At 35.7% G+C, this 27250-nt stretch overlaps 1 protein-coding gene across 4 annotated transcripts in view; it reads right to left on the bottom strand.

The window, feature by feature from the left end:
• Positions 1 to 27250, bottom strand: part of LOC129720680 (serine/threonine-protein phosphatase rdgC) — a 240188-nt gene that overhangs the window by 92156 nt on the left and 120782 nt on the right. For all 4 annotated transcript variants that reach the window (XM_055672239.1, XM_055672237.1, XM_055672236.1 and 1 more), the window contains 5 exons: positions 19276 to 19592; positions 18862 to 19215; positions 18722 to 18802; positions 5296 to 5481; positions 4942 to 5194 (listed from right to left, as the gene is read on the bottom strand). In XM_055672239.1, the coding sequence (XP_055528214.1) occupies positions 4942 to 5194; positions 5296 to 5481; positions 18722 to 18802; positions 18862 to 19215; positions 19276 to 19592 (1191 nt within the window). The remainder of the gene's footprint in view (positions 1 to 4941; positions 5195 to 5295; positions 5482 to 18721; positions 18803 to 18861; positions 19216 to 19275; positions 19593 to 27250) is intronic.

Genomic DNA, 27250 nt, shown 5'->3' with positions numbered 1-27250 from the left:
GAGTTTGATTGAGTTTAAGTTTGCACTCTTTTACAGAGCAATATAGAATGCAATCCAGTATCTTCACTTATTGAATACTATAATCCTTGAAATAACCGATTCCAACACCTACCAAATTGTCAACGATCGGACACCACACCATCGTTCTTCAATACGTTAGTTGGTATTTTACATAGTACTCCCGCATTAAAAGTTGGATTGCTTAAAACTTCTCATCGAAAAATACATCTATTTTTTCGTTGTGGAATTCAACTACTGCGTCCATTATTTGAAACTTTTGTAGTATATCCCCCTCACTATACGTTTTATATAGAATAACCAGTAGGGTGTCCCAAAAAAAATCGATGTTGAAAAAGTCAAGGTGCTCAGCACTCAATTGAAAGATAATGTTATTTATAGCATTTTTGTAGAACATTTCGACTTTCTAAAAGGTTGTTTTCAGGTTGCCCAAACGTGATTTATGAAAAAATGACTTTTTCAAGCTACAAAACCACTCTTGCACTTTTTTCAAATCTGTTCGATTCCTAAATTTTTCCATATGATTTTTTATTTTTGTGGGGTTGTTTTTAAACATTTTGCATGGTTTGGTTCAGCACCGCATTCAATTATTTGACTCACAGAGCCCACTGAACATCACAAAAATGTGAATTTTCCTTATAATTTTCTGATAAAACCCTTCAAAACACATATAAAACTTTTTTTTGATCAAGAACTGAAATTTGTACTGCAAAGCGGAATTCAAGACGAAAATTTACATGAAAAAAGATCCTTGATATTTCATCGGGGGGGCTGAGATATCGGCGTTTTTACATGTGATGGAAAACTATGCATTTTGTCAAAAATGCCGCTTAAGCTCAATATCTCGATTGCACAGTGTTTTATTTTACCGTTTGTGCGTATAATTTCCTAAATAGTGATTAAAATGTTGATTATAGTCGTGAGGTATGTTCGGAGAAGTTTCAGGATATTCAAAAATGCATCTTTTAATGTAGAAATAAGGGTGATCAATCCACCAATAAGTGATATAAAAAATTTACTTTTTAATCAGAGTAAGATAGACGCAAGGTGTCTTCGACAAAGTTTTAGGCTATCTTAAAACAAGAAACTTTACCGAAGACATCATGTTTCTATCTCTTACATATTACGAACAACATTGAGTATTCTATTAGTGGGCACTAAAAATCACAATTTTCGTTCCAACTTTTTTCGCAGATTTTTCCACATTTTGAAACTTTCTACTAAGTTATCAGCTATCCAAAAATGCATTTGTTTTCTGAACATTGTTATTTTTTATCTCCTAAAATTAAACAGATATTTTACATATTTGATAAAACGCATAGTTTTACATCACATAGAAAAATCCCAATATCTCAGCTCCCCGATAAGATATCAAGTATCTTTTTTAATGTAAATTTTTGTGGTAAATCCTGCTTTGTGATGAAAATTTCAGTTCTTGCTCAAATTTTTTTTTTTATTTGTGTTTTGAGGGGTTTCATCTAAAAATTATTAGAAAAATTAATTTTTTTGTGATGCTTAATGTGCTCTGGGAGTCAAAAAACTGAATACAATTCTAAACCAAACCAGACCAAAAACAACCCTACAAAAATAAAAAAATGTACGAAAAAGTGTACGAATCGAACAGAATTGAAAAAAGTGGGTTTGTAGCTTGAAATAGTCATTTTTTCATAAATCACGTTTGGGCAACCTGAAAACGACGTTTTAGAAAGTCAAAATGTTCTACAAAAATGCTATAAATAACATTATCTTTCAATTAAAGGCTGGGAACCTTGACTTTTTCAACATCGATTTTTTTTTGGGACACCTGATCGAGATACCTGATATTGATCGAAAGATGACCGGTTACCTCGACACGCTCCCAGTCAATAACAATATCGCACGCTTAGCCTTCGGGCTAATAGCGGTCTCGATCAACTAGATTCTAGTTGAGAGAATTCGTTATCGTCCCTCCCAGTCATAATGTGCTTAATGGAGCCATAATGTGCTTAATAAAGCCAATTACCTCCCAAGGATTAGCAGGCCAAATTTCACTAGATTGTTAGCAACCCTTGTTGAGAAATTTGACTTTGCTCATGCATAATGCACCACGGGTACGCTTTCCATGCTAAAGGTATTATCCTAATTTCGACTAATGTTCTTTAGATGATGATTACTTGGACAGTGCTCGGTTTGTATAGAGATACTCAGAGAGAGAGAGAGAGAGAGAGAGAGGGGTAAGCGATGAAAAAAACCGACAATTTGGCAACTAGGTCTCACGAATCAGAGGTGCCAGATCTCTTCTCAAAGCGCAATGTTGACTAACTTTTTTATTCAAATCGTATAACCGGTGATGACGATGGCAGTCCGGGGAAATAAAAAAGTGCATCGCAAAAACCGTGAAGCTGTTAAATAGTATGTCAATGTTTAATTTTGAATACTCTCACCTCACTGATTATTATTTTGTGGAGGTGCGCGTTCCAGTTCAGCTTTGCATCCAGGATTAATCCTAAAAATTTATCCCCTGCGCTTAATGGGTAATATACTAAGGTCGCTTTTTACGCGATTTTTTTACGCGGATTCCGGAATTCACGCGGTATTTTTAACGTCAATTCCGGAATTTACGCGGTTTTTACGCGGATTCCGGAATTTACGCGGTTTTTTTACGGGGCACGTATCCCCCGCGTAAAAAGCGACTTTAGTGTATTTTTCTAGAGCCTAAGGGGCATTAAGCGCGCTTCTTATTCGTTTAAAAATCATTTATTAAGATTTTTCGAAATTGGCACTGTAATTAATGCCTTTGCTCCGGCAGGAAAAACACAACCCAAGGCCCCATTGATCATTTTTTTTACTCTCGAATTCTAGAATCCGGAAGAATCGAATAAGATAACGATAGGGGCAGGCCCAGATTTGAGACGGGGGAGGGGGGAGGGGCAGAGCGGTCAACTGCTTTTCAACACGAAGGGCCCTCTAGTCGTGGGTCAGAAGTGAAGACAGAGTAAAGACCTTTCTTTTTTTGTGCTCGTCACCTTCCAGCGTAGAGTTAAATCTTTTCAACTAATTTTTCTAGGGTCAAAGGGCCCCGAGAAATTTTCTACCCCAGGCCCCCCAGCGCCTAAATGCGGCCCTGGATGGGGGTTCCACCTCCGAAATCATTGTAAAACGTTATCTTTGTCCACGTTAGACAGGAAAGTTGGACCCGCAAGCCTAAACATTTCAGTAGAAAAAAAACTAAGCTTTAATATCCGCTCTTCTACGTGCAAGAGCAATGCTCTTCCAAGTCTTAGAAATGAAACCATTCTCTTCCATTGTTCCATTTTATTTTTTCTCGTATTTTATCGAACACTTTACTGAATGAAAAACTAAATATGTAATCTTCAAATGATAAATTTTAGGAATTTATAGTGCAAATTTTCTGTTTTTCTATTTTTTGAAAGAAGAACATAAATTATATCATAAATGTGGGGCAAGAAGTGTTGCTTAGCAGTTAAACAGTTATTTAAAAAAAAATCATATTTTTTAACAAAACAAATAACAATTTTTTCAGTAAAATAATTAACCTAATGGTATAGTTTATACAAGTTTTTAAGTAAATTTTTGCGTATATAAATACAGAATACAGATTACAAATGTAAAATAATTATTTTCTTTCGTTATGTTACTCGATTGTGCAATGGCGTAACCAGAAATCATTTCTGTGGGAAAAAATTTTCGAGAAGTGAAAAGAAATAATTTGACACTAACTGGTTTCATTTGTCCCAGACATGCTTGAAAGGGAGGGAATTTGAAAAATGTGCTGAAAGAGATAGTAACGGTATAATTTCTAAATGAATATGAAAAACAAACAGCAAGAAAAATATACTGGATAATCGAGTCTGATTTGTAACAACTAAATATGATTGTAATTGAAAACAATTAATTTTAATGGAAATGCATTCCACATATTTATTTGAAAAAAATTTGTTCAAACTTTGAGACTTCCAAACAATTTCTTTGAAACACAATACAGTTGATATAATGTTTCTGGAGGGCCTTAATAAAGTTTCCATAAAAATTAAAACGAGTAACATTGACGCAAAATTGGTGTTTTACTTCGGTTTGTTTTATTTATGTCAACTCTAAAAACCAATCAGGTAATCTTAAATTTTGATAGAATTATTGCTTTTCAAGTTTAATTTTCTAAACAAATATTTATACAAATAATCTTGGTTTAAAAGCCCTCTAGAAAAATGAATCTCGGAGCAGGGCTTATATTTTTCAGCGCTTTTGCATGAAAGTGAAACATAGCCACCATAACGTTAGTGCTTCTCTTCACTATCATAAGTAAATATTTCGCTTTCATGCAATGTTCATTCTCTCTTCCACCGTTTCTTCATTATTCGTAATAAAAAATCACGTCACAGTCAAAACGTGTTCCTTTGATATTCACTATTTAAAATTTTCTGAAGATTTATTACTCTGAGTTTCGTTGTGTAAACTGTAATTTTGTAAACCCGGTTTGTGTACTGTACATTGGCATTACGCGACTAGTGAAGAATGGGAAAAATACAACCAGAACAGAACTTTCTGCGTTTACTATTATAATGACAACGAGCATCAATTTGATAACGTCATTTTCTTCAAATTGGTGTATTTCTGTTAAAAATGCATTAAAAAACCATGAAATGTTGCATTTGGAAGTTGATTGTATATACAATGGTTGCTAAGATGAGTTTTCACCGGTTGCTCTCCAGTTTTCAAAATGGCGTCCAGGCAAGAGGAACAGCGTGTCAAAATTTTGCTCGCGCAGCAAGAGAATCCAACGTTTTTGCACGCCAAATTGGCAAAATTGCTTGATGTGGCCAAATCGACCATAACATATATTTCAAAAGTGTTCAGGGAGCGTCTGTCGACCGACAGAAAGCCTGGAAGCGGCGGCAATCGTAATCCGGACATTACCGTACTTACCGGAATTTTTATCATCCCGCGAAACAAATTCGCGCTCGAGCTCGACGCGACGTTCACGTAACCGTGCTGCCAGTTCCCGCAGTGCCGAAGTCTCCACCAGGCCGACACTCTGCCGGAAGGTGAGCTTTCGTGTCTTGGAAGCGGCTGCCGTGTACAGCACGAACTTGGTATCCAGCTGGGGATCCAGCTTGACATAGGCACCCTTGTTGGAGCCAATTTCGTAATAGTTGGAGGCGGAAAATATCGTAATGACCTAACATGAATGGGTAAAAATTATTAGCACTGCAGCAGTTGGATGGCGTCGTCTGGCGCCCGGGTCTGTACTGCTCACAAGAAGCGTAGGAGGCCACTCACCTTTCCACCGTGCATGACTTCCCAGCCCTCGGGCTTGCACTCGTGCGATCGGACTAGATACTGCAGCTTGTAACGTTGTAGGAACTTGTTGGTCACATCCGGACCGAAGTATGTGCCGGCGCCGCGCAGCGAATTCGGCCGGCAGCCTTCGTTGGGTTGCGGGTCGCTCCAAAGGATATCGAACACCTGCGAATGGTCGAGAAGGAGGTCGTAAATAAAACCAATTGCCAATTACTCGGTGCAGTTCGTTATGATTTTGTACTGGTACGATACGTAGATAGATTTACTATCAAAAATACTTGGACAAAAAGTAAAACAACTAAGCCCATAGTCGTTCGAGGAAAAGAGAGAGGCAGAACGCCACAATCGATATTTGCAGTCGTCATCCATAATCGGGTTTACCTCAAAACCGCGAGTGCATGCAAACCATGACGAAAACGGTTCGTCCTATAGCCTTCCGCAATCGGACTCGTCCGTCTGGGGTAAGCAAATTTGTGTGTTCAAGTTTTCCCACACCCGCTGAACGAGTTTGCTGTCTAGTGGCCGGCAACTACGAGAGCTTGCACTTAGTGCGGTTTCCCCACCTGCCGGCGTGCGATGAATGTGCAAATAGACGGAACGTCGGGACAAATTAGATATGCATATTTTGCAGCTAGCACAGGTCTACACAGGAATGAACTTCGAAAACAGTCGGTCATGTAACGTAACCGAGAAACAGGGGGAGGGGGATTTATGTTGCTACAGGTCCTACCGCATGGGTTTGACCTAAACACAATGTATGTGGTATAGAAAAAAATGTACACTATGTGGAAAGGGGTTCTTCTGTTGAATGAACTGAGTTTGTTTCTGTTTAAGGCCTATTTTTGTGGTGTCACCAACGTCTGAAAGCCGGGATTGAAATAGAAATTAGAAAAGTTGCAATGTTACAGCTATCGAAGAATAATAAAGTGAGCCCAGCTTACTGAACGGTCGTTTATATTTATATTCTTCGTTCGAGAGACATTCTACGTTCTAAAAATAGAGACACCCGACCAGTTCTCTCCATTGGAACGCAGCTGTTACTGTCAATAACTTGTGCGTCCAGTGTAGTGAAGCTTTGTAGTATGTTACATGCAGCACAACACTTACGACGGAATTACTAAATTAATTACAGTGTTTATTGGGGTGGATCCCGTCCGATGCTTTAAGCACTGATGACCTGTTTGTTTTTTTTTAATTACGTTTACCGATTGTCCGTTCGATCGAAAGAAGATATTTTAGGATTGAATCTTATTACTTTTCTGATGTATAGCTACGTATAATTTGGTGAAATAGTTTTTCAACATAAAAAAGTTACAGAATATATTCATAATTTGCACAGTGTCTCTGTTTTTTGTTCATTACACAGTGCAACAAAAATTGACTTTTTTTTCTGCCTTGGCTTCTATATCTAATTTTTTTTAGTATTTTTATGCAAAACTAAATTTCCCCGAGTTTGAACATATTTCAACTTAAGGGGCAACAATGGCGCCATTTTGAATTTTTGAGAAACCGGTAATTTCGTTGGCTTCGTGCAACACTGGCACAACTCAAGATTTTGCATTTTTGAGTTTTTGATGGCAAACGATGCTAAGTATAGTTAAGTTTCATCTCACGAAACCCCGTTTCAAAATTCCCAAAAAAATCTGAATTATGGGTAGAAGTGCCTCTGCTGCACAAATCGAAATTTCTCCATAAAGTTTGTGAAAATAAGGTTTTAACTTGAACAAAGTGCTCATAATATGTGCATAATAGACCTAAAAGTGATAAATGAGGATTGGTAATCTTAAACTTCAAAGTTTTCTTGAAATCGAAAAATAAATTTTCGTCGCAAATTTTCAAACGCGTTTTTATCGAAACTATGATTTTTGAGTTGCGCCAATGTTGCACGAAACCGACGATTTAGCAGATAAACAGAGCAGAGATTTAAGCAGATAAACCTATTTTTGTATTGTAGGGGAATTGGGGCAAAATCGACATTTTGCTGACATTTTACGTAGATCAGACACCTACCGTTCGATTTCTGAGACTCTTTTACTCAAGATACAATATTATTTGACTACCACTTTAAGATATTAGCGAATTACCATTAATGCTTAGAAATAATCGATATTATTTTGCTTTGTGAAATAAACTAAAACCATGCCAAAACCGTTTTCGTAGAATCACCGTTTTGAGATCTGTTTTTTTTTTTCAAAAGATGGGTAAAAAAATGCTAATATGTGGACAAATTCTTAGAATTTTGATATTTGGTTTTAAAACAAAATGGAAAAAACATCAAAAATTTCCAGTTTTTAAAAAAAATCAAAATGGCGCCATTGTTGCCCTTTTTGTTGAAATATGTTCAAATTCCGGAAAATTATTTTCGCATTAAACTTCATCTAAAAATCATACATAGAAGCCAAGGCAAAAAAATTGTTGCACTGTGTTGTTGATGTAAAGCATGGATTAAATTTCATTGAAATCATGCGCTTCAAAGTAGAAAATGAAAATTGATTACTAGAAAACTAAAACTAGACTGAAATAAATACTAAAAATTAACAAGAAATGACAAAATATAGCATGAAATGATATGTACAAGGAATGATACGAAATTAAAAGAAATGATGACAAATATTTAATAAGAAATGACAAAAAAATTAAAAAATAAAAATTTGAAAAATGACAATCGTAATAAAAACTAAATAAATAACAAAAATTACAGAATCCAGAAAAAAACAAGGAATAATAATAAGAAAGAACTAGAAATTAAAAATAACAGAAGTGACAAATATAATATAAATGTTAAAAATTACTGAAATGGCGATAATATAACAGAAATTACAAAATGAGGAAAATAAACAAAAACTTATTATCAAAAGAGAGTATAAAATATAAAAACAAGAGGAAAGGGATTACAGAAAATAAAAAAAAATGCACCGTGCGAGAAATGATGAAAAAGGACAGAAATGACAAGTGCAGCCAAAATTAGAAATTTTAAATGTTGATCAATATCGGAAGAAGACAATAAATTGTAATAAATGAAACATGATAAAAATTACAGAAACGACAAAATATTTAATAGAAATGCCAAACAAAGAGAGAAATGCAAGAGATACAAAAAAAAAATAAAATGTAGCTATGAGATAAGAAATGACAAAATATATCGGAAACTGACTGAAAAGATGACAACGTTATACCAGAACTAAGAAGTAAAACAAATGAGAGCAAGAAGTGTGGAAAAGAAATAATAAGAAGAAATGACAATTAATGATAAAAAGCGAAATAAAAATGACCAGAGATGACTGAAAATGAGCAAATATGAAAAAAATGGCAGAAAGTGATAAGAAATGTAAAAATAAAACAAGAAATGACAAGAAACAATCCTTGTTTGATTTTACACAAAATAACGAGAAAAAAAAATGTGAAGTTGACACCAAAAAAGACGAAATAAAAGACCAAATTGAAAACAGTGGCGAAAATGTCAAAAAATAAAACATATATCAGAGATTAGAAAAAAAAATCGAGAAATGACAAAAATTAAGAGAAAAATACCAACTGCGTAAATCAAGAATATGCTAGGAAGTAACAAAAATCAACGCCAAATGCCATATGAAGTGAAAATATATGACTAGAAATGACATATTTGTGTCAAGAAAAGATAAGAAAAGACGAAAAACAACAACATAAAATGACACGAAATCACGAATTTTTTTTTTTTGTTTTTTCTGTGTGGGCTCATCACTGCGACCAGAGATTAGATCTATTGTGATATTGCCCAAGTGTTTTCTGTACTCCGCACTTCATATTATTGGCAGTATCACTATTGAAGTAAGTGATACGCTTATCATTCATATCCGTGCTTGTGTGTGAGTTTTACCTTTCCGTTTCAAGCTCACTACTCTACGCAAAACGGAGTAAACTGACCAGAAAAGTCAAAAAATGAAATTAATGACAATAAATTACAACACTGACAAAAATCGCGTGAAATATATTCAGAAAAATTATTGAAAAGCATGACGAGTAGACCTGTGCGCCGACCATATCATCGGCGGCGGCGGCGTAGGAAACATTTCACCTCGGCGGCGATCGGCGCGCCGGCGTGACGCCGTTGGCTTTTATCGGCGGCGGCAGCGGCGGCGTGTATCAGCGTGACACTAATTACCACTTATGAAATATTGCGCATATTGTGTGCTTTTTCACTCTCACGTTCGGATTTTTTTTTAATTCAACGTTCATAAATAAAAACGTATGCGTCATAGTTGTAAGAATGTCAAAAATAGAAATAAGAATGGTAAGACATCAAGTAAACAAACAATTGAACAACCAGAAAATAATAAACCAAGCAAAGAAAGTACAAACAAGTGTAAATCCCAAAAAAAAATCACCAACGAGCCCACAATAAGAAATTACATGGAATACTGTTCCCAAGAACGTTCAGTTTATGAAAAAAGATAGATAGTTTTTTGATATGTTCATTTTGATCAACCGTAGACCTACTTTGGGAAAATTAGATAAATCTTACGTTAGAGAGTCGTTTTTAACTTTCATATATTTTGTTAGGTTACCCTTGGAAAACTGTAAAAAATGGAAAACTCTTCGAATCGAATAGATTTCTTCGTTAAACACCACAGATTCTTCATTTCTATTTCATTTTCTATTTGGAATAAAACTGACCAGAGGTGAAGCATTAAGTCCTCCTCATGTAATTGTGATTGTGACGCGGTGTTGGAGGAACGAGGTTTCGTTAAGACTCCTCCCTCTTGACAAAATGAGTCGGTATTTCTATAACCAGGAAAAAATCCAGCATACACAATCACTATAGGCGCGGTAAAAAATTTCTCGGCGGCGCACTAAAAATTTCTGCGGCGGCGCGCTAAAAATTTCCTCGGCGGCGCGCCGAGTTTAAATCATCGGCGGCGGCGGCGCGTTTAAAAGTGTCGGCGGCGGCGGCGCGGCGCACAGTGGGACGGATTCAAAAAAAGGCGGACATTAGGTTTTACGAAGAAACTATTAGTTTTCTGATAATGGTGTGTTCACAAAGGTTTCATAATTCTTTGATTTTTTTCATGCCACAATGTAATATTTGAGATTAAGGGGGTATGTGTGAAGATCTCGAATAAATTATTTTAGTTTCAAAATACGAATCGAAAATTTCTATAAAATATGAAACATCTAGTTGTTCGATGACCTTTTGTCAAAGAAATAAAAATTCTATCACTTAAGGAAAATAAGTTATTGAGTTCCAAATTAATGACACCCTTAAAATCAGCTTTTACTCTATCTTTTTTATTTTTATTTTTACCGAAAAATAATGTTCTGAAGAAATGAGAGTATTATAAAAATGCTTCTTTTGCAACCAGAAGTGTCGTTCTAGCTATTTTATTTTCTGATTTATTGCGGATTTTCTTTTATTTTCAGGCAATGTTTTAGGGGGTTTATTTTGAAGGTGCGCAAGTATGCGCAGCCGATCTCAGTGTCTTTCAGTAGTATGGGTAAAAAGCTTTCATTCCATAAACGTATCACGATGGAACATTGTGGAACTTTTAAGACATATGCAAATAAAACCGTCGATTTGTATAGCAGTTTATATTGACTCACACGGGAATGCTGTTCTATAATGAAGTTGCGTTATGAATGCCAGTTGTGAGCATGATATCGTGCTTAAATATTCTTAACTCAAGATTATGCATGTAACTAGTTGAAATGAAACGTTTACTTAGATCCATATGATATCATGCTTACAACTGACATTCATAACGCAGTAGTACAGTATTCTCGTGTGAGTCAACATAAGCTGCTATACAAATCGACGGATTTTATTTGCAGTTTTCTCAAAAGTTCCACAATGTTCCATCATGATACGTTTATGGAATAGAAGGTTCTTAACCATACTACTGAAAGACACTGAGATCGGTTGCGCATACTTGCACACTTTCAAAATAAACCCCCTTAAACATTGCCTGAAAATAAGAGAAAATCCGCAATAAATCAGAAACTAAAATAACTAGAAGTACCCTTCTGGTTGCAAAAGATGCATTTTTATAATACTCTCATTTCTTCAGAACATTATTTTTCGGTAAAAATAAAAATAAAAAAGATAGAGTAAAAAAACTGATTTTAAGGGGGTCATTAATTTGGAGCTCAATAACTTTTTTTCTAAAGAGGTAGAATTTTTATTTCTTCGACAAAAATTCATTAAACAACTAGATGTTCCACATTTTATAAAAATTTTTGGTTTGTATTCCGAAACAAAAATGATTTATTCGAGATCTATACGCATACCCCCTTAATCTCAAATATTACATTTCAGCATGAAAATACTCAAAGAATTATGAAACTTTTGTGAATACACCATCATCATAAAACTAATAGTTTCTTCGTAAAACCTAATGTCCGCCTTTTTTTGAATTCGTCCCACTGTGCGGCGTGGCGTGGGACTAATGACGAGATGGGAGAATGATCGACTAGAAATAATGAGTAATGATAGGATATGATCAGAATTTTGTAAATTATATACATTGTAATATTTAACAGTAAATAATGAAAAGAAATAAAAAATTAACAAGATAAACCATTATTTTTACAAGAACGCGAAATGATGAGAAATCGTATGACATAACCAAATACCCAAAAAACAAAAAAAATATCTGGCAAGAAAATGAACTTACACTGACGAGAAAAGACAAGAAATGACAAAAATAACAGAAGAGATAAATGATGGAAATCACAAAAACGACAAAATGAGGCGAAGTATTCAAAAAAAAAAAAAACAAAAAATCAAGAAAAAAATACTAAAATAGCAAAAGAGAACAAGAAATCACAAAAATGGACAAGAAATGACAAGAAAAAACATAAACTAGCAAGACCGTACAAAAAATGCGTACAAATGAGTACAAAAATTGACTACATATGATATAAGAAACTAAAAGAAATGACGAGAAATAACACGTAATGAAAAAATTTGAAAAGCAACGTCAACAAATGACGCAAAAAATGAATAACAAGAAATGATTAAAACAAAAAACATGAGAAAAACTAAAATATACAGGTTGGACTCGGTTATATATAGTCTTCGATTTTTTTTCCATTTTATATAATCGAATTTTTTTTGTATGTATAATCGAGTTAGAAAAAAAAGGTTATTTTATTTATTTTTCATAAATGATTTCTTGTTTTCAAAACAAAGAATTTTGTTTTTAACTGATCCCCTAAAAGTCAGAAAACACATTTCTTACATAAAAACATATATCTTGTAGTAATTCCTGATATAATTGCAGTCAAATGTAAAGAAAAATTTTAATCAGTGTATATTGATGTGTCAACTCGTTTGTATTTAATTTCTCAAGTTTAAAAAATTAATTTTTTTTTATTATTTTCATTTATTTTATTTTTGAAATTATTATAATTAAGGTATTTTTATTTTTAATGTTTTTTAAAAATGTTAAGAAATTATTAATTTTGTTTTTATGTATTTATTGTATTGTTTTTTTTTTTGTATTTTATGTAGGTTCTCTTACGACATATTATCGCTAGACTAGTCATATTGAAAATTAAAAAAATTTTTTTTTTGCTACTACGTATAATCGAGTCTATATAATTAAAATTATATATAATCGAATCATTTATAATCGAGTCTATATATAATAGAGTGGGGAAAAATAATCGATTTTCCAGAACCAAGTTTTTTTTGGTTCCTTTTGGGGTCTCATACAACCCTAAACTTACTTGAAGTCGATTGGTATTGTCTCCGCTTGGCGCATTGCATTTCAAATTTGTATGAAAATTTATATGGGAAAACCTACTTTTTGGCATTTACCTTTCTAGAGAGCTCAATAATGCTCTAATAATGCACTACATTATGTTAAAGTATAGTATTTTAGATGCCTAACAACTTTGCAAAAGACACTGAAGAGCTAGAATGTCCCTAAGAAGAGCCATAGCTGTTCAAAGTTGAGTATGTCGATTTAAATGCAGAAAATCTTGTTTTCTGCCAACATTACCAATGTACCGGCGTCAGTAGGATTCCCATCAGATGTAACCTGTCGTAACGAGTTTATACACTCAGCTGGACCAAGCAAACAAATTTAGGTCAATATTCTAGGGGTAAATAGAATCTACAACGTGTTTCAGAGGTAACTTCTGATGGCAATCTGACTGACGCCGGTACACTGGCAGTGTTGGCAGAAAAAATGATTTGCAACATAAATTTCGACATACTTAACTTTGGACAGCTCTAGTATTTTTTTGGCGCACCCTAGCTCCTAAGTGTCTTCGGCCAAGTTGTTAGGCATAAAAAAACCTACCATATGAAGTCATTAAACCTATGGTTTGAGCCATTTTGAGCTCTTTAGAATGGAAAATGCAAAAAAGTTGGTTTTTCCATACAAATCTCCATATGAATTTAAAATGCAATGCGCCAAGCGGAGACAAAACCAATCGACTTCCAATAAATTCAGGATTGTTTGGGGCCCCGAATAGAACAAAAAAAAACTTGGTTTTGGCTTTCTGCTATCAAATTTCGTTTTTTCCATATAACGATTCCCCACCCTAATATATAATCGAGTCTTCATATAATCGAGTTCGGCCTGTAGTACAATAGTGGTAAAAACAGATACAGTCATCCCAGTATTATGAGCCAGTACACTTTGTATTGGTTTCTAACGTATGTCAATAACTTGTAATAGTCAAATTTAAGTTTGGGAAACATTATTAACGTTCAATAAACTAAAATTTGACTATTAAAAGTTATTGAAATATGCTAGAAGCCAATACAAAGTGTAGACTGGCCCATAATACTGGGATGCCTGTATGACAAACAGGATATAAAAAAGGAAAAAAAACAAAAAATAAAAGGACCGTGGAAGTAACGATAAGGAATAGAAATAAAGATAAATAATAAAAAACGATCAGAAATGATTAGAAATGACAAAATATATCTAAATCTGATCAAATATAACGAACAATGATACAAAAAAGCCAATAAATGATGAAAAAAATGAAAATTATAAAAGAGAAAACCAAACAGATTTGACAAAACAGTGAATAATTAGAAAAATGTAAAAAGAGACAAGACAAAAAATGACAAGGGATAACAGAAAATAAGAACAAATGACAAGATAATATCAACAATGACAAGGAAGAGAAAATGTAACAAGATATAAGAAAAAGAAAGTATAGTAAATGAGAAAAAATGAATGGAAACGACCAGCAATTACAGGAAATGATATGTACAAAAAAAAAAATAAAAATTAAAAAAAACAACAATCACAATCACTTGCCGGTGGGTCGAATATCTCAGTAGCAGTGCGGTATTTCCCAGTGTGTGTTGTCAGGATGGCTTATTCCCCTACAGCACAGAGCATCATATCTAATTGCAAACAGCAAACTTCCCTTCTTAGTGCAACTATAGTAAACTATAATATAAAACTATAAAAGCATAACTGGACAAAAAAGAAATAAATGACGGAATTTAAAACAGTAAAAAGTGAAGAGTAAAAGAAATGACAAATACTACAGAGAAAATAAATATGGAAATTACAAATATGGAACGATAAAATAAAAAGTTGTCTAAATCGAGAAAAAATGCCGGGAAATGACAAGAAATGACACGAAATTAAATTAAGATGACTAGAAATGACAAAAAAAAACAAGAAAAAAAAGAACAACAACACGAAAATAGCAAGAGCTAATGACAAGGACAGGAGATGTAGACAAGATATAAGGCCAAGTATTGACAAGAAACGGTCGCAAATGACAATAAATAACTAAAATGTCGAAATTTTCATACATATATGACAGAACTGACAAAAATTATAATTGAAGACAAGAAATGATATGAAACGTCAAGGAATCAAAAAAAAAATGACGAAATGCGGCAGATAATACACATATGGCTAATATAACAGCAGATGACAAACAAATGACAAAGGGTGATCAGAAATGACCTGATATGGAAAGACATGACATAAATAAGAAATAATAGAATAATACAAATTACAAAAAAGACACACATATTAAAATTCACAAAAATCACGTGAATGATATACATAAACATAAATGCCAAATATAACGGAATAAGACAACAAATAAGAAGATATAAGAATAAATGAGGTGATATGACACGAAATGACTTGAGATATATGATATGAATGAGAGAAATCACAGATGTGGTAATAATATAAAAGATATGACAAAATGAGGAGAGAAATGCAAAAAACAAGTAATAAGAAGAAACCACAAAAAATAACAAGATCGTACAAGAAATGAAAAGAGAAAGAAATAGGTACAAATGAAGACAATATATGACAAAGAAAATAGAAGGTCTCAGGCAATGAAGGGAAAATTACAATTAGAATAAAAGTAGACTGGACATTACCAGAGTTGATAAAAAATGACCAAATCTGATAAAAAGTTTAATAAAATATTAGGAATGTTGATTACTTCTACAAGAAAACCGGGAACAACAAAAACAAAACAAAAATGAAAAATGGCATAAATGATATAAATGAAAAAAATGACGAAGTAGAAAATAATTTCGAAAATGAAAAAAAAATGAACCGAGTAACAGATTGTACAAAAATAACTACGAGAAATGACTAAAATGAGAAGAAACAACCAAAAATGACATGAATAAAAAAATGGCAGAAAATAAGAAACCGGAAGATATGACATGAAATGAAAATATACGACTGAAACAGCCAAATTAGGTGGGAGAGTTCGACTGTTGACACAAAACACAAAAATTACAAGATATAAAAAAAAATGACCTGATATGAACAGAAATGCTAACGACAAGGAAATATGTAATAGAAAAAAAGAAAATAATAAGAACTGGCAAAAACTAACAAAAAATGAAATAATACTAAATTACAAAACGGAAGAAAATGTTTAAACCCACAAAAATCACGTGAATGATAAATCGCGAAATAAAACAATAATTGATAAGAAATGACAAAACATAAGGTTGAAGGACGTATGTAACAAGCGACGACACGAAACGACAATGAACGGCTAGAAATGACAAGGACAAGATATGATAAAAAACTAGAAGACATGACTATAAATTATGAGAACCAAGAAGAAATGACAAAAAAGATGAAAAATATTTAAACGCAAACAAAACCAATCAACAATGACGAGAAATCATGAGAAATTATAAGAAATAAGTAAAATAACAGGATTGAGATATCCGATATGAAATGTCAATAATTGCAGAAATGGTAATATTATAACGAAAATGACAAAATGAGTAGAAAAACGTAGAAAGAAAACAAAGAAAAAACAAAGACAAGAAATAACAGTAAATGATGTCCGAAACCTGTTGAAAATGACCAGAAATCAAGTAATAAAAAAAAATATGACAAGAAATTCCTAACAATGACGGAAAAGGACCAGAAATTTAAATAAGTGACAATAACGACAAAAACGGCCAATCATGACAAAAATAAATAAAAATACAGCAGTGGCAGAAAATTAACAGAATTGACAAAGAAAAAGAAATGTAATAAAAAAGCAAGAAAAACGGCAAGAAGCAACAAACAATTGTGATTAATTGCAAAAACCATAATCCAGTTGTAATGACATTTATGATAAAAAATAAAAGAAGTGGCAGAAAAATAACCATTTTGAGGGTTTATCACCAGAGCCCCTAAAACTATAAAAGTGGCCTGTGAAAGTAATTCCATGAACTTTGAACCAATAATTGTAAGACTCAGTTAAAATATTTATAAATTTCCTCAGTTTTAGAACATATCTCCAAAAAACGCATTTCCAGCAATGAGAAAATTCTTTCGGGGCACCGCTGACAAAGACTTCAAAGTAGAGAAGCTACTGAATCTTTTGGTGCTAAAATCTTCGAAATCAAATGAAAATTGTCAAAGTTACAAGAATTTCAATTTGTGTGTACCCGGGGGTGGGCAATGTTTGCAGAAGTACGTTAAAAATACGCAGAGAAACTGCTCGCCAGGTTCGTTCCTTCAACGTTAACTTATGGGAAAACTCATTTGAGTCTCTGCAAAAGTTGTCTTTACTAGGGGCACCAAATGTCACAAATTTAAAAAAAATAATATTCCTGTGTCGATGTTTTTTTGACGCTACTAATAATACTTATTAGTATTTGATTTTTTTTTTTTTCAAAAACATGTCGTTATTAGACCTGTGCCATATCTTGGAGCTGACAACGTTAGCAAAAACAATTCTGCTCCTGACTCCGCATTCAATGAGTTTAATGGAATAGAAGTGACATTTTCAGTTATTTGAAATTTTAAATTTTGTTTATTCATAAATTGTAAATTAGCTTGGAACGAGAAGATTACCGCAAACCAAATAAAACAGCTATATAACTATATAACCAGTAATTATCACAGGATATTTTAACGTATCGAATCTTCAAGAAGGATCTCACAACTGGATCACAAACACATAGTCGGTACCAATTTTCGCAGCTAATCCTTGAATAAACTGTGAATTAATCATGGACACTTTTCGATTAAGTTCCAGGGCGCCTCCAACTTAGTACTGCAACGTAAACAACCGTCCGGAAAGGCGGATTAACAGTGAGTTCACAGGCCGACCTGACATCCATTCGAAGGGAGAGGATAAACGCTTGGCTTGGCTTGGCGCTGGTAAATCCCGGCACGGCTCGGAGGAAAGTTTCGTAACGTTAATCAAATGCCCGCAGTAGAACCGCTTATTACGACACGTGCACGACATACACACATCTCTCTCCCAGATCTCCTCCGGCATTGTTGACGATTGTCCTTCAGTGGAGGACTCAAACCACTCGCCATACTCAGGCAGTCGATGTTTGTCGTCAGGAAAATATCACAAAATTGCTAGTCGTGTCATGCTAGTACCTCCACTGGTAGGTCCTAACTTGGAGTGAATCCACAAGGAGGTGGGAGTAAAGCTGCTAGTAAGAGGCTGCGTATACCAGCATCGTACGGACCGAATTTAAATGATGGGAAAATCGTTTATCCGTAGATTGCGACTGCGGGGGTGCTACGCCACGAAAACGATTTTATCTTCTTTTACCGCCCCACGGTTGTAAGGGGATATTCTAGGTTGATGCGCTTGTGTATATGGCGCGATGGCTTGCGGTGTAACATATTCTAGGAAGTATCACCCTTGATTCTACAACATCCTGAGGGGAACCAGATGAAGATAGCATTTTTGGAAATAAGTATTTACACTCTGCCATTAAACTTTTCGTGGAAGTACAACTTTGCGCTTCTCAGGAAAGACAGGTTTTGGCGAATGTTTGTGGATGCCACTCATATTGTATTTAGCCTTTTTAAAACAAAGTGTACGAGCAGATTAAATTAAGTTGCTCGGGGATTTTTTCAAGAAATATAAATTATTCTGTTTAGCAAACTCCAAAACTCCAAAAGTTCAATGATTAAGAATGTATAACACGTGGTGAACTTACCTGTTTCCATTCAACTTTGTCGATAACCTCCGCACCTGGGGCGGTGCTGCTAGTAAGCGGAGGTCGCAATAGTGAAACATACTGCAAGGTGAAACAAAAATTTTTAGTACTTCTTTTATAGTGACGAGATTCCAAAATACCTTTCCACGGTCCAAACTCCGAATGAGATCCAGATCGGTGGAATCGGAAATGCCACCATGCACCACCAGCACCCGGTTATTGACGATCGTCCCCAACGGTAGCCACCGGTAAACTTCGTCAATCAACTTCAGCAGTCGTTCGGCGTTGTGTTTATACTTTTGGTGCACCTCGCGAACAAAACCATACCGTACATTCATAACCGTATCCTCGTGATTGCCACGATTTAGGAACACACCACCGGGAAACACTAGGAACGTGGACAGCAGCAGCAGGAGTACTTCCAGGCCCTTTTTGCCTCGATCGACAAAGTCGCCGTTGAAAACATACGGATTCTCCGGTGATGGCAGGCCATTCTGTAAGTGAAAAACTTATTTTTTTTAAAAAATGTGACTCCCAAGCTACGTTTGACCAACCTTATAAAAAACCACTAGCAAGTCATCCAGCTTCCCGTGGAGGTCCCCACAAATGGTAACCTGTTTGGAGATAGCGGTCGAGGCTTGATTTAAATTCGATAGCCTTTTCAGTTTGCTTGCCGCCTCTTTCAAGATTCCGGCAACGTATTTTGCGTGCAGCCGATTTTTCTTCTTCCGAAACAGATCGATTATCACATCAAGTTGCTTTTTGTCAAGCGGAAACTTGAGGTGTGGTCCCTGGTAGGCTCGTTCGGGTGCATTTATACCTTCCTCAGCGAGCTCATCCGATTCGTCGGAAAACTTAAAATCAAGTGCCTCTGTCAAAATAAGAAGAATTTAGATTAGAGCCTCGCACATGTTAATTTACGTATGTGGATGCTGGCCTTAATAAACGATAGTCATAATGTACGTATGCCATAATTTTCTGCAGAATTGTGGAAAAAAATGTTGTATTTGCTTTTCCTCACAGAATATATTTGCCAAAGAGCATTCATAGTAAACAAGACAGGAAAAACTGAAGGCTCCACATCTCCAAGATATACCGCGAAACTGCACGTTAAATGATAATCAATAGATATTTTTAACTTGTTACCTTGCCTCGTGTCAAATTAACTTGATTTGGACAAAAAAAATGGACCAGAATGGTACTGAGTTTACGTCCACATAAATAATTACTTTAATCCAAAAGTAACCAAACCGAACCAAGCGCCAAAAACATTATTTTGAGTAATTGGTATTCAAAGTGTAACCACCCCAAGCATTTTCTGCAAACTGCTACAGAGAGTTTGTGTTATTATACCATTGTAAAGTGTTCAAATGTTTTCGGTTTTTCATGAAAGATTGACTATTTATATCATATTAATTGGTGTTAATAACTCAATTTAAAAAAAATGGCACTTGGTTCAGCTTGGTCGCATCCCGGCTATTTATCGATCGATATTTATCTAATCGACTGGTATTAATGTATAAGAATAAAAAATTAGTTATTGCTTAAACGTTGTTCAGTTGAGTTTGATCTGGCATCTTTTCTTAAAGTGAAACTGGACGGTGGCTTTTTCATACAGTTTTGTGGTTAGGTTACTTTTTACTTGACGATTTTAAGTGTAAAAATCTTAGCATCCACCTAGTAAATAGAGCTCGAATTGTTACTCTATGTTTGTGCCAGCGAAGCAAACAATCGAACAAAGTTTCACACAAGTAATTCTAATGATTTTCGAGAAAATTATCTCGAAAAATTCGTGCAGAACTCGAGCTCCGTTTATACCTAAAAAGAGTTGAATACAGAATCGCCAGAACACTGATTCTTTCCATTGTGCTCATCAAATTTGACTTGCCTAAATAAAAATTCCAGCGAATTTTATTCATATATGGTCGGCGTGCGACCAGACCGAACCAAGCGCCATTTTAAATACTACAAGGTATACAGCCCTAGGGTTGTATGAAATGGTGACGTGGGACTAAACACTGTAATTAGGGGATTTTTGTTACAAAATATACAGAGTCTGCAGACAGAATCAATGTGTTTATTTCCAGCCTCCCCTGGAAATCAATTTTTGGAATATATTCAACAACACTCGAAGAAATATCATTTATATTTGGCGATATTATGCCTTTAGTACATTTTTTTTGTGCAAAAAAATATGTATTTAACAAGGCACAAGCATATCGTGCTTGTTGAAGAAGCACCAAGAATTTCTCATAATGCGTCAAAGTCAGAATTATCTCTATATCCTCAAAAACCAAATCCAATAATGCTTACGTTATCATAATGAATGGTTTTGTCTTATTTAACTCTAACTAAATCAAATCTATAGTATGGATATTACTTTCAAAATAATATGGAAGCCCTTACAAAGGTTCATCAATTGGAAAACATAAGAAAATATTTTGAACAAAATTCCTAACAAGTTCCAGCAAAAAATCATAGAAATCCCCAATTACATTTTTATTTTTTGCTTGACAGTTTTTTTCATTTGCCTGCAACTACATTCGCTGTATTACGAAGACAGGAAATATACGTTTATTATGGTAAAGCTTAGAATAATAATATATCATCTAACAATTTTGAAATATAAAAAGAGATTCTGTACGAATCTTTCTAAATAAACTAAAAAATCACAAGCATTCGCAGGTTCTTACTCTTCTATAAATGTATATATTTAGGAATTTACTCTTTCGATACTATGCGGTCACGATTATTAAGCGAATATCGAAGATAAAATTCAAAAAATATCCGTTGCAAAAATTTACAATTCTTCTTGAGTAATTCATGGCAATCATATTTATGAAATAAACTTTCAATCACCATCAACAGCAGCATTGTAGTTTTTCCTCAATTGCATACGAATAGAAATGTACGAACAAAAGTGTTCCACTGCAATACGAATAGTACTGCTGCAGTACGAATAGAAGAGTATCAATGCAATCATAGACGACGAGAGACCTGCGGTTCTATACTCCACTGGTACTGTTGCTTTTACTGGCATGTTTTCTTTCAAGACATCAGTTTTTATTAGGTTCTACAGTACCTAACACGCAGGTTTAGAGATTGTTCAAGGATGGGTATTGTTTCAAACTTTTAGGAAAACTTTTACCTCCGAGACATCATATTAGTCTAAGCTCATGGAAGCAAAAATAAATTGACCTATTGGGACGAAGAGACTCTGTCAATTTTTATTTCGAAATTGATACAGGGAATATCACAGGGAACGGATGGTGTCCATTCACGTCGTCTGTGCTAGGAATGCTCGCATGTAATTGGTGCATTATTCGCGTAAATTTTTTATTGAAATTATTATCAATTTTACCGCTTAGCAATGAAATTAGAGTGATAATCAACACATTACAAAATTGTTATACATTTTATCTATCCAACAACATATTGGTTATTGTTATCCATCATGTGGTTATGCTGTTTTTTTTTTTTTTTTTTTTTTCATTTCCAATTTTACAGAATGCGTCCCAGTATAGTAAACAAAGACGTGTCCCACGTCAAAAAAAAATGAGTTATTAACACCAATTGATGTGAGAATGAATAATCTGTCTTTAATGAAGAAACGAAATCATTCGAACAGTTCATTATGATAACTCAGTGCAACAATATTTTTGCCTTGGCTTCTATGCATGATTTTTTGATGAAGTTTGATGCAAAAATAAATTTCCCCGACTTCAACTTAAGGGGCGATAATGGCGCCATTTTGAATTTTTGAAAAATCGGAAATTTTCGATGGTTTTTCGACGCCATTTTGTTTTAAGACCAAATATCAAAATTCTAAGAGTTTTTCCACATATTAGCGTATCTTTGACTACTGGGATGGTGGTACTCTTCCAGAATCTATATTCGTATCACATTCCACTACCGACTTTTCTATTGCTCACCCCTATCAACCATGCTGGGCTATTTTCAAAACCGGGATGCCATTTGAGATTCCAAAATGGCGACTTACGATATCTGAAGGAGAACCAAAATTTGCCGCATACCATCAAATGGGTATTTCCGGAATCGGGATGATGCTCAAAAACCGGGAATCAACTCCAGAAGTCGTTTCGAAATTTAAGATGGTGACTTCAGGTTACCGGAAAACAGATAAAATTGACTAAAACCCACCTCAAATGAGTAGTTCCATAATCGGGTCGATATTCAGAGACCTAAAATCGATCACAGATGCTTTTGTAATTCCAAAATGACGACTACCGGTTTCTGGAAGAGAACTAATTTTGGCCGAATACTATCGAATATGGGTGTTTCCGGAATCGTGATGATGCCTAGAGACTGAAGATCAACTCCAGGCGCCATTTTGGAATTCAAGATGGTTTCTGGGCATCATTCCGATTCCAGAAATACCCATGTTGGATGGTATTCGGTCATTTTTGGTGTTCTTCCAGAAATCTGGTCAGGTTTTTGAAATTCAAAATGGCATCTGGAGTCATTTTCAGGTCTTTAGACATCATCCGGATTGCGAATCTACTCATCTTAGGTAGTATTTGGTAAATTTTGTCTGTTTTCTAAAACCGGAAGTCACCATCCTAAATTTCAAATGGCGTTCGGAGAAGATTTTCGGTCTGTGGTCATCATCCCGATTCCGGAAATTTCCAAAAAAAAGCAAAGCAAAGTCTTGGTGCTACAATCCGATTCGAAACTCGACCTTCTGTTTATTATACACAGACTTCGCAGTCGACTGTTAAGTGTACAGGACAATTGCGCGGCTAGCGCTACGATCCTATTGACACTAACAGTCTCTCCCGAGTCGAGACTCAAATCTACGACGACTGGCTTGTTAGGCCACCATCGTACCTCGATACCAACTGGGAGGCTGGATCCATATTGGGTGGTATTTAACCATTTTGGTTTTCTTCCACAAACCGGAAGTGGTCTCTATAGTGTTTTTCTGGTCTCTGGGCATCATCTCGATTCTAAAAGTAATCATATGAGGTATAATATGTCATTGTACCAATGGAATTGTCAAATATTCATAAAACTTATGAGTTTCGGAACATATTCTCGGAGAACCGGATTTCCGGGAAATTCTTTGGTAGATCGCTTACACTGATTTTAATGTATATAAGCTGCTGAACCTTTTTGTGTTGAAACTATTGAAACCGAATGAAAATTATTAAATTTGTGGGTACCTAGGTACCCCGTCGGACATGTCCTAAGGGTGTTTTTTGTCGAGCACATAACGGTTTTGGGTCCAACAATCAAACTGACATTTTTCTCGGTGTACTTGAAATAATCGAGATGCATCTCTTGAAAACAAAACAAATTTTTCTGTAAAGCTCGATGCGAAGGGAAACTTGAAAATAAACTCCAAATTCAATAAAAATATGTATAGCATCTGCCTTTTTTCAAGATTAACAAAAGTGATCCTTCTAAGCAACATAAATTTTAAAGATTTTTGAAAGAAAAAGTACAGATAACAAATTTTTTACCGATTTTTACAGACGAAAATGTGGCAACACTAGGGTGAGCCTCGCGTTAGGAGCAGCAAACCATGTGACGCGTCAGATGCAGGAGAGATAAAGGGAAGCTAGAGCTGCCGAAAAGAAGCTTCACTGCATCAAGAAAGGTAAACAGTATGATCGCCTCGCGGCTTCACCACCTGACCCACCAAATAAATCACGAGGAGCTTCTATAGAGCGATGAATGAATCATCCGGAACGTGCCATGTGTAATAACAGGAAGGGAAACTCGATTACCGACAGTCAACGAGAAGTAGGTAGGAGAAGGTTTGTACAAAACGCACCAGTTAAGCATTTGCGCGATTTACAGCGCTTCAAATCATTTTAAAGCGACATTGTGAACGTGTAGGATGATTGTAGGATCTATTTATTGTATGTTTATGACGAAGTTTATTATAAAATGCTCGATTTCATTGTCTTTTTTGAGTAAAAATTACCATTGCCGCCAAACAAGCCCGTGACCAAAACGCACCACAACAAAGGTCAGTATGCTCCAAAGCAGGTGGTTAATATACCACTAGCAGAAATCAGCACGCGAAGTGAGAAGCGCTTGAAGTCTCGAAAGTAAAATCAAAAATAATGGAACATGCTCTAAGTTGTCAAGCAATCTACTGCAAGATCTTCATAGTACATTCTGCCCCAATTTTAATTTTGATTGTTTTAGGTAAAAGTTGACGAAAGTTAGTGAAATAATTTGAAATACTCCAAACTCCAAAAGTGTAAAAGTTAGGGGAACCATAGTTTTTTGTATTATTCACAAGTAATTACATGTTGGACAGAGCCACAGCCAATTGTACAGTTTTTTGAGTATTTGAGTCATTATGGCACACTTTTTCATATGAGAACTGGTAGAGAAGCTGGGTATTTATGAGAAAAGCGAAGAATTTCGTCCTAAAAAGCCACATGTGTAAGCATTTTAGGGAATAAATAGCATGGGCCATCTTACCCAACTGGTGCGTCTTGTACGGTTCTCCTCTACTGGAAAGAATTGAGGAGGCTGTGGAGCCGCCAAACTTGGACGAGGTGAAAAAAGCTTGCGGAGAGCTGAAGAACCGTAAAGCCGTTGGGAAGGGCAGTTTACCATCCGAACTTTTCAATGTCGGAAGCGTGTGGCTGTCGATGTTGGCAGGGCAGTACTACGACGATTACCTTAACGGTGATGTAACAGACGTTTCGATTAGGTGGCAATAGATCTTGGTGTACGCGCAGATGACGACAGAATTTCAGCCCCAGACCTTAAAGAAGAGATCAGCCGACTGAAAAACGGAAGGGTAGCTGGAGCTGACCAACTCACCAGCAAGCTGTTAAAACATGGTGGCACAACACTGGCTAACGCGCTACACTGGGTTATTGTCAAGCTTTAGAAGGAGGAGGTAGTACCGGAGGAGTAGATGGAGGGTATCGTGTGCTCTATCTACGAAAAGGGAGTTGAGCTAGATTGCTGCATCTACTGAGCAATCACGCTACTGAACGTCGCCTACAAGCAACTTTCCCAAATCCTATACCGACTATCCCCGTTTGCGAGGAGTTCGTGTACCTATGCTAGGCGGGATTCATGGGTGACATGGGGGCCGTGGAAACTATGTGCCCACCAGAGCCTAACAAAGTCATTTTCAATTGACAATTATCAGGTTATAGTGACGTTTTGACCCATCGCTTTCAATTGAAAAGCTTTTGTATCATTTTCGAGCACTTCGTGAGTCACATGACACCCAGTCGAAAGCTCTTGCTGTGATTCTGACAACTGAAGGGTTTGAAATTGATACAAACGCTTTTCAATTGAAAGCAGAGATTATCACCATCACTCTTAATAACGATTCGCAATTGAAAATGACAATGAGCGCTGACGGAGACAGAAGGCTTCCATACAGTACTTCTATAGGAAAGAGGGAGGAAATATTGATCGGAACTTGCGAACGTATTTATTGGATGCCATTGCCGTTCTAACTACGGCTTGCGGTATTAGAAAACTACCACCAAACGACGCGATGCGGAGCTAATTTCAATTGATACGCTGGCGGAAAGGAAAGAGTCTCTCTCCGTCACTCTCTCCGCTGATTGAAATAGTCATTAGTTTCATTTGAAATGATCTGAAAGAAGAAAGAGGGAAAGAGAGAAAGAAGTGATTCGTTGACAGTAGCCGAAAGGAATAGGTGAAAATAAAACTGTTCGAATCGAAATGACAGCGCGAGTGTATCAGTTTTATTGTTTTGTTTCGAAAATGTAGAGCCCTGGTGCCCACACACCATCGACTTTAAATCTACATACGACACAATCGATCGAGATCAGGTATAGCAGATTATGCACGATTACAGTTTCCAGGATAAACTGACATGGTTGGTCAAGTCGACGATGGATCGATTGATGTGCGTAGTTCGAGTTCCAGCTCGAGACACTCTTGAGTCTTATGAATCTCGAATGGGGTTACGGGTTCTCTAATGAAATCGACATCGTAGCACGAATCCTTTGAAAGATGACGAAAACTGAAGGCGGAAGCCGGACGAATTGGATTGAGAGTAAGATGTTCAAGAGAAGACAGTATCAACCTTGCCATGAATTCAGATTAGCGGTGTAGACGAGTTCGTGTACTTGGACTGGTGTCTCTTGACAACGGTACCAGCAGAGAAATACTTTGACGCATTATGGTTGGAAATCGGGCCTACTTTATTCTAGTCCGCTCAAACAAAATTCGTCGTCGCACGAAGTTGACAATCTACCGATAGTCTTCTACGGTCACGAGAGTTAGACTTGACCAACACGTTCTATGGGTTTTCGTACAGAGAGTGCTGCGTACCATCTGGATTATGGGGGAGGCGGATGAACCACGAGTTACATTAGATGCTGGAATTGAATCTTTCATCGTCCAAACGGTGAAAATCTGTAGGTTACGGTGGGCTGGGCAGGTCGTAAGCATGTCGGACCCGGTGGACGATAACCGGCAGGGCCCCCGCAAACGACCGAACTGAAGAAAAAATACCTGTGGACCGTAGCAACTATCGAGGCGTAACTTTCCTCA

The sequence above is a fragment of the Wyeomyia smithii genome, chromosome 2 (assembly GCF_029784165.1).
Source record: "Wyeomyia smithii strain HCP4-BCI-WySm-NY-G18 chromosome 2, ASM2978416v1, whole genome shotgun sequence".
NCBI lineage: Eukaryota > Metazoa > Arthropoda > Insecta > Diptera > Culicidae > Wyeomyia > Wyeomyia smithii.
Note: the sequence above shows the minus strand (reverse complement) of the source record. Positions and strands in the feature narration are given on the sequence as shown.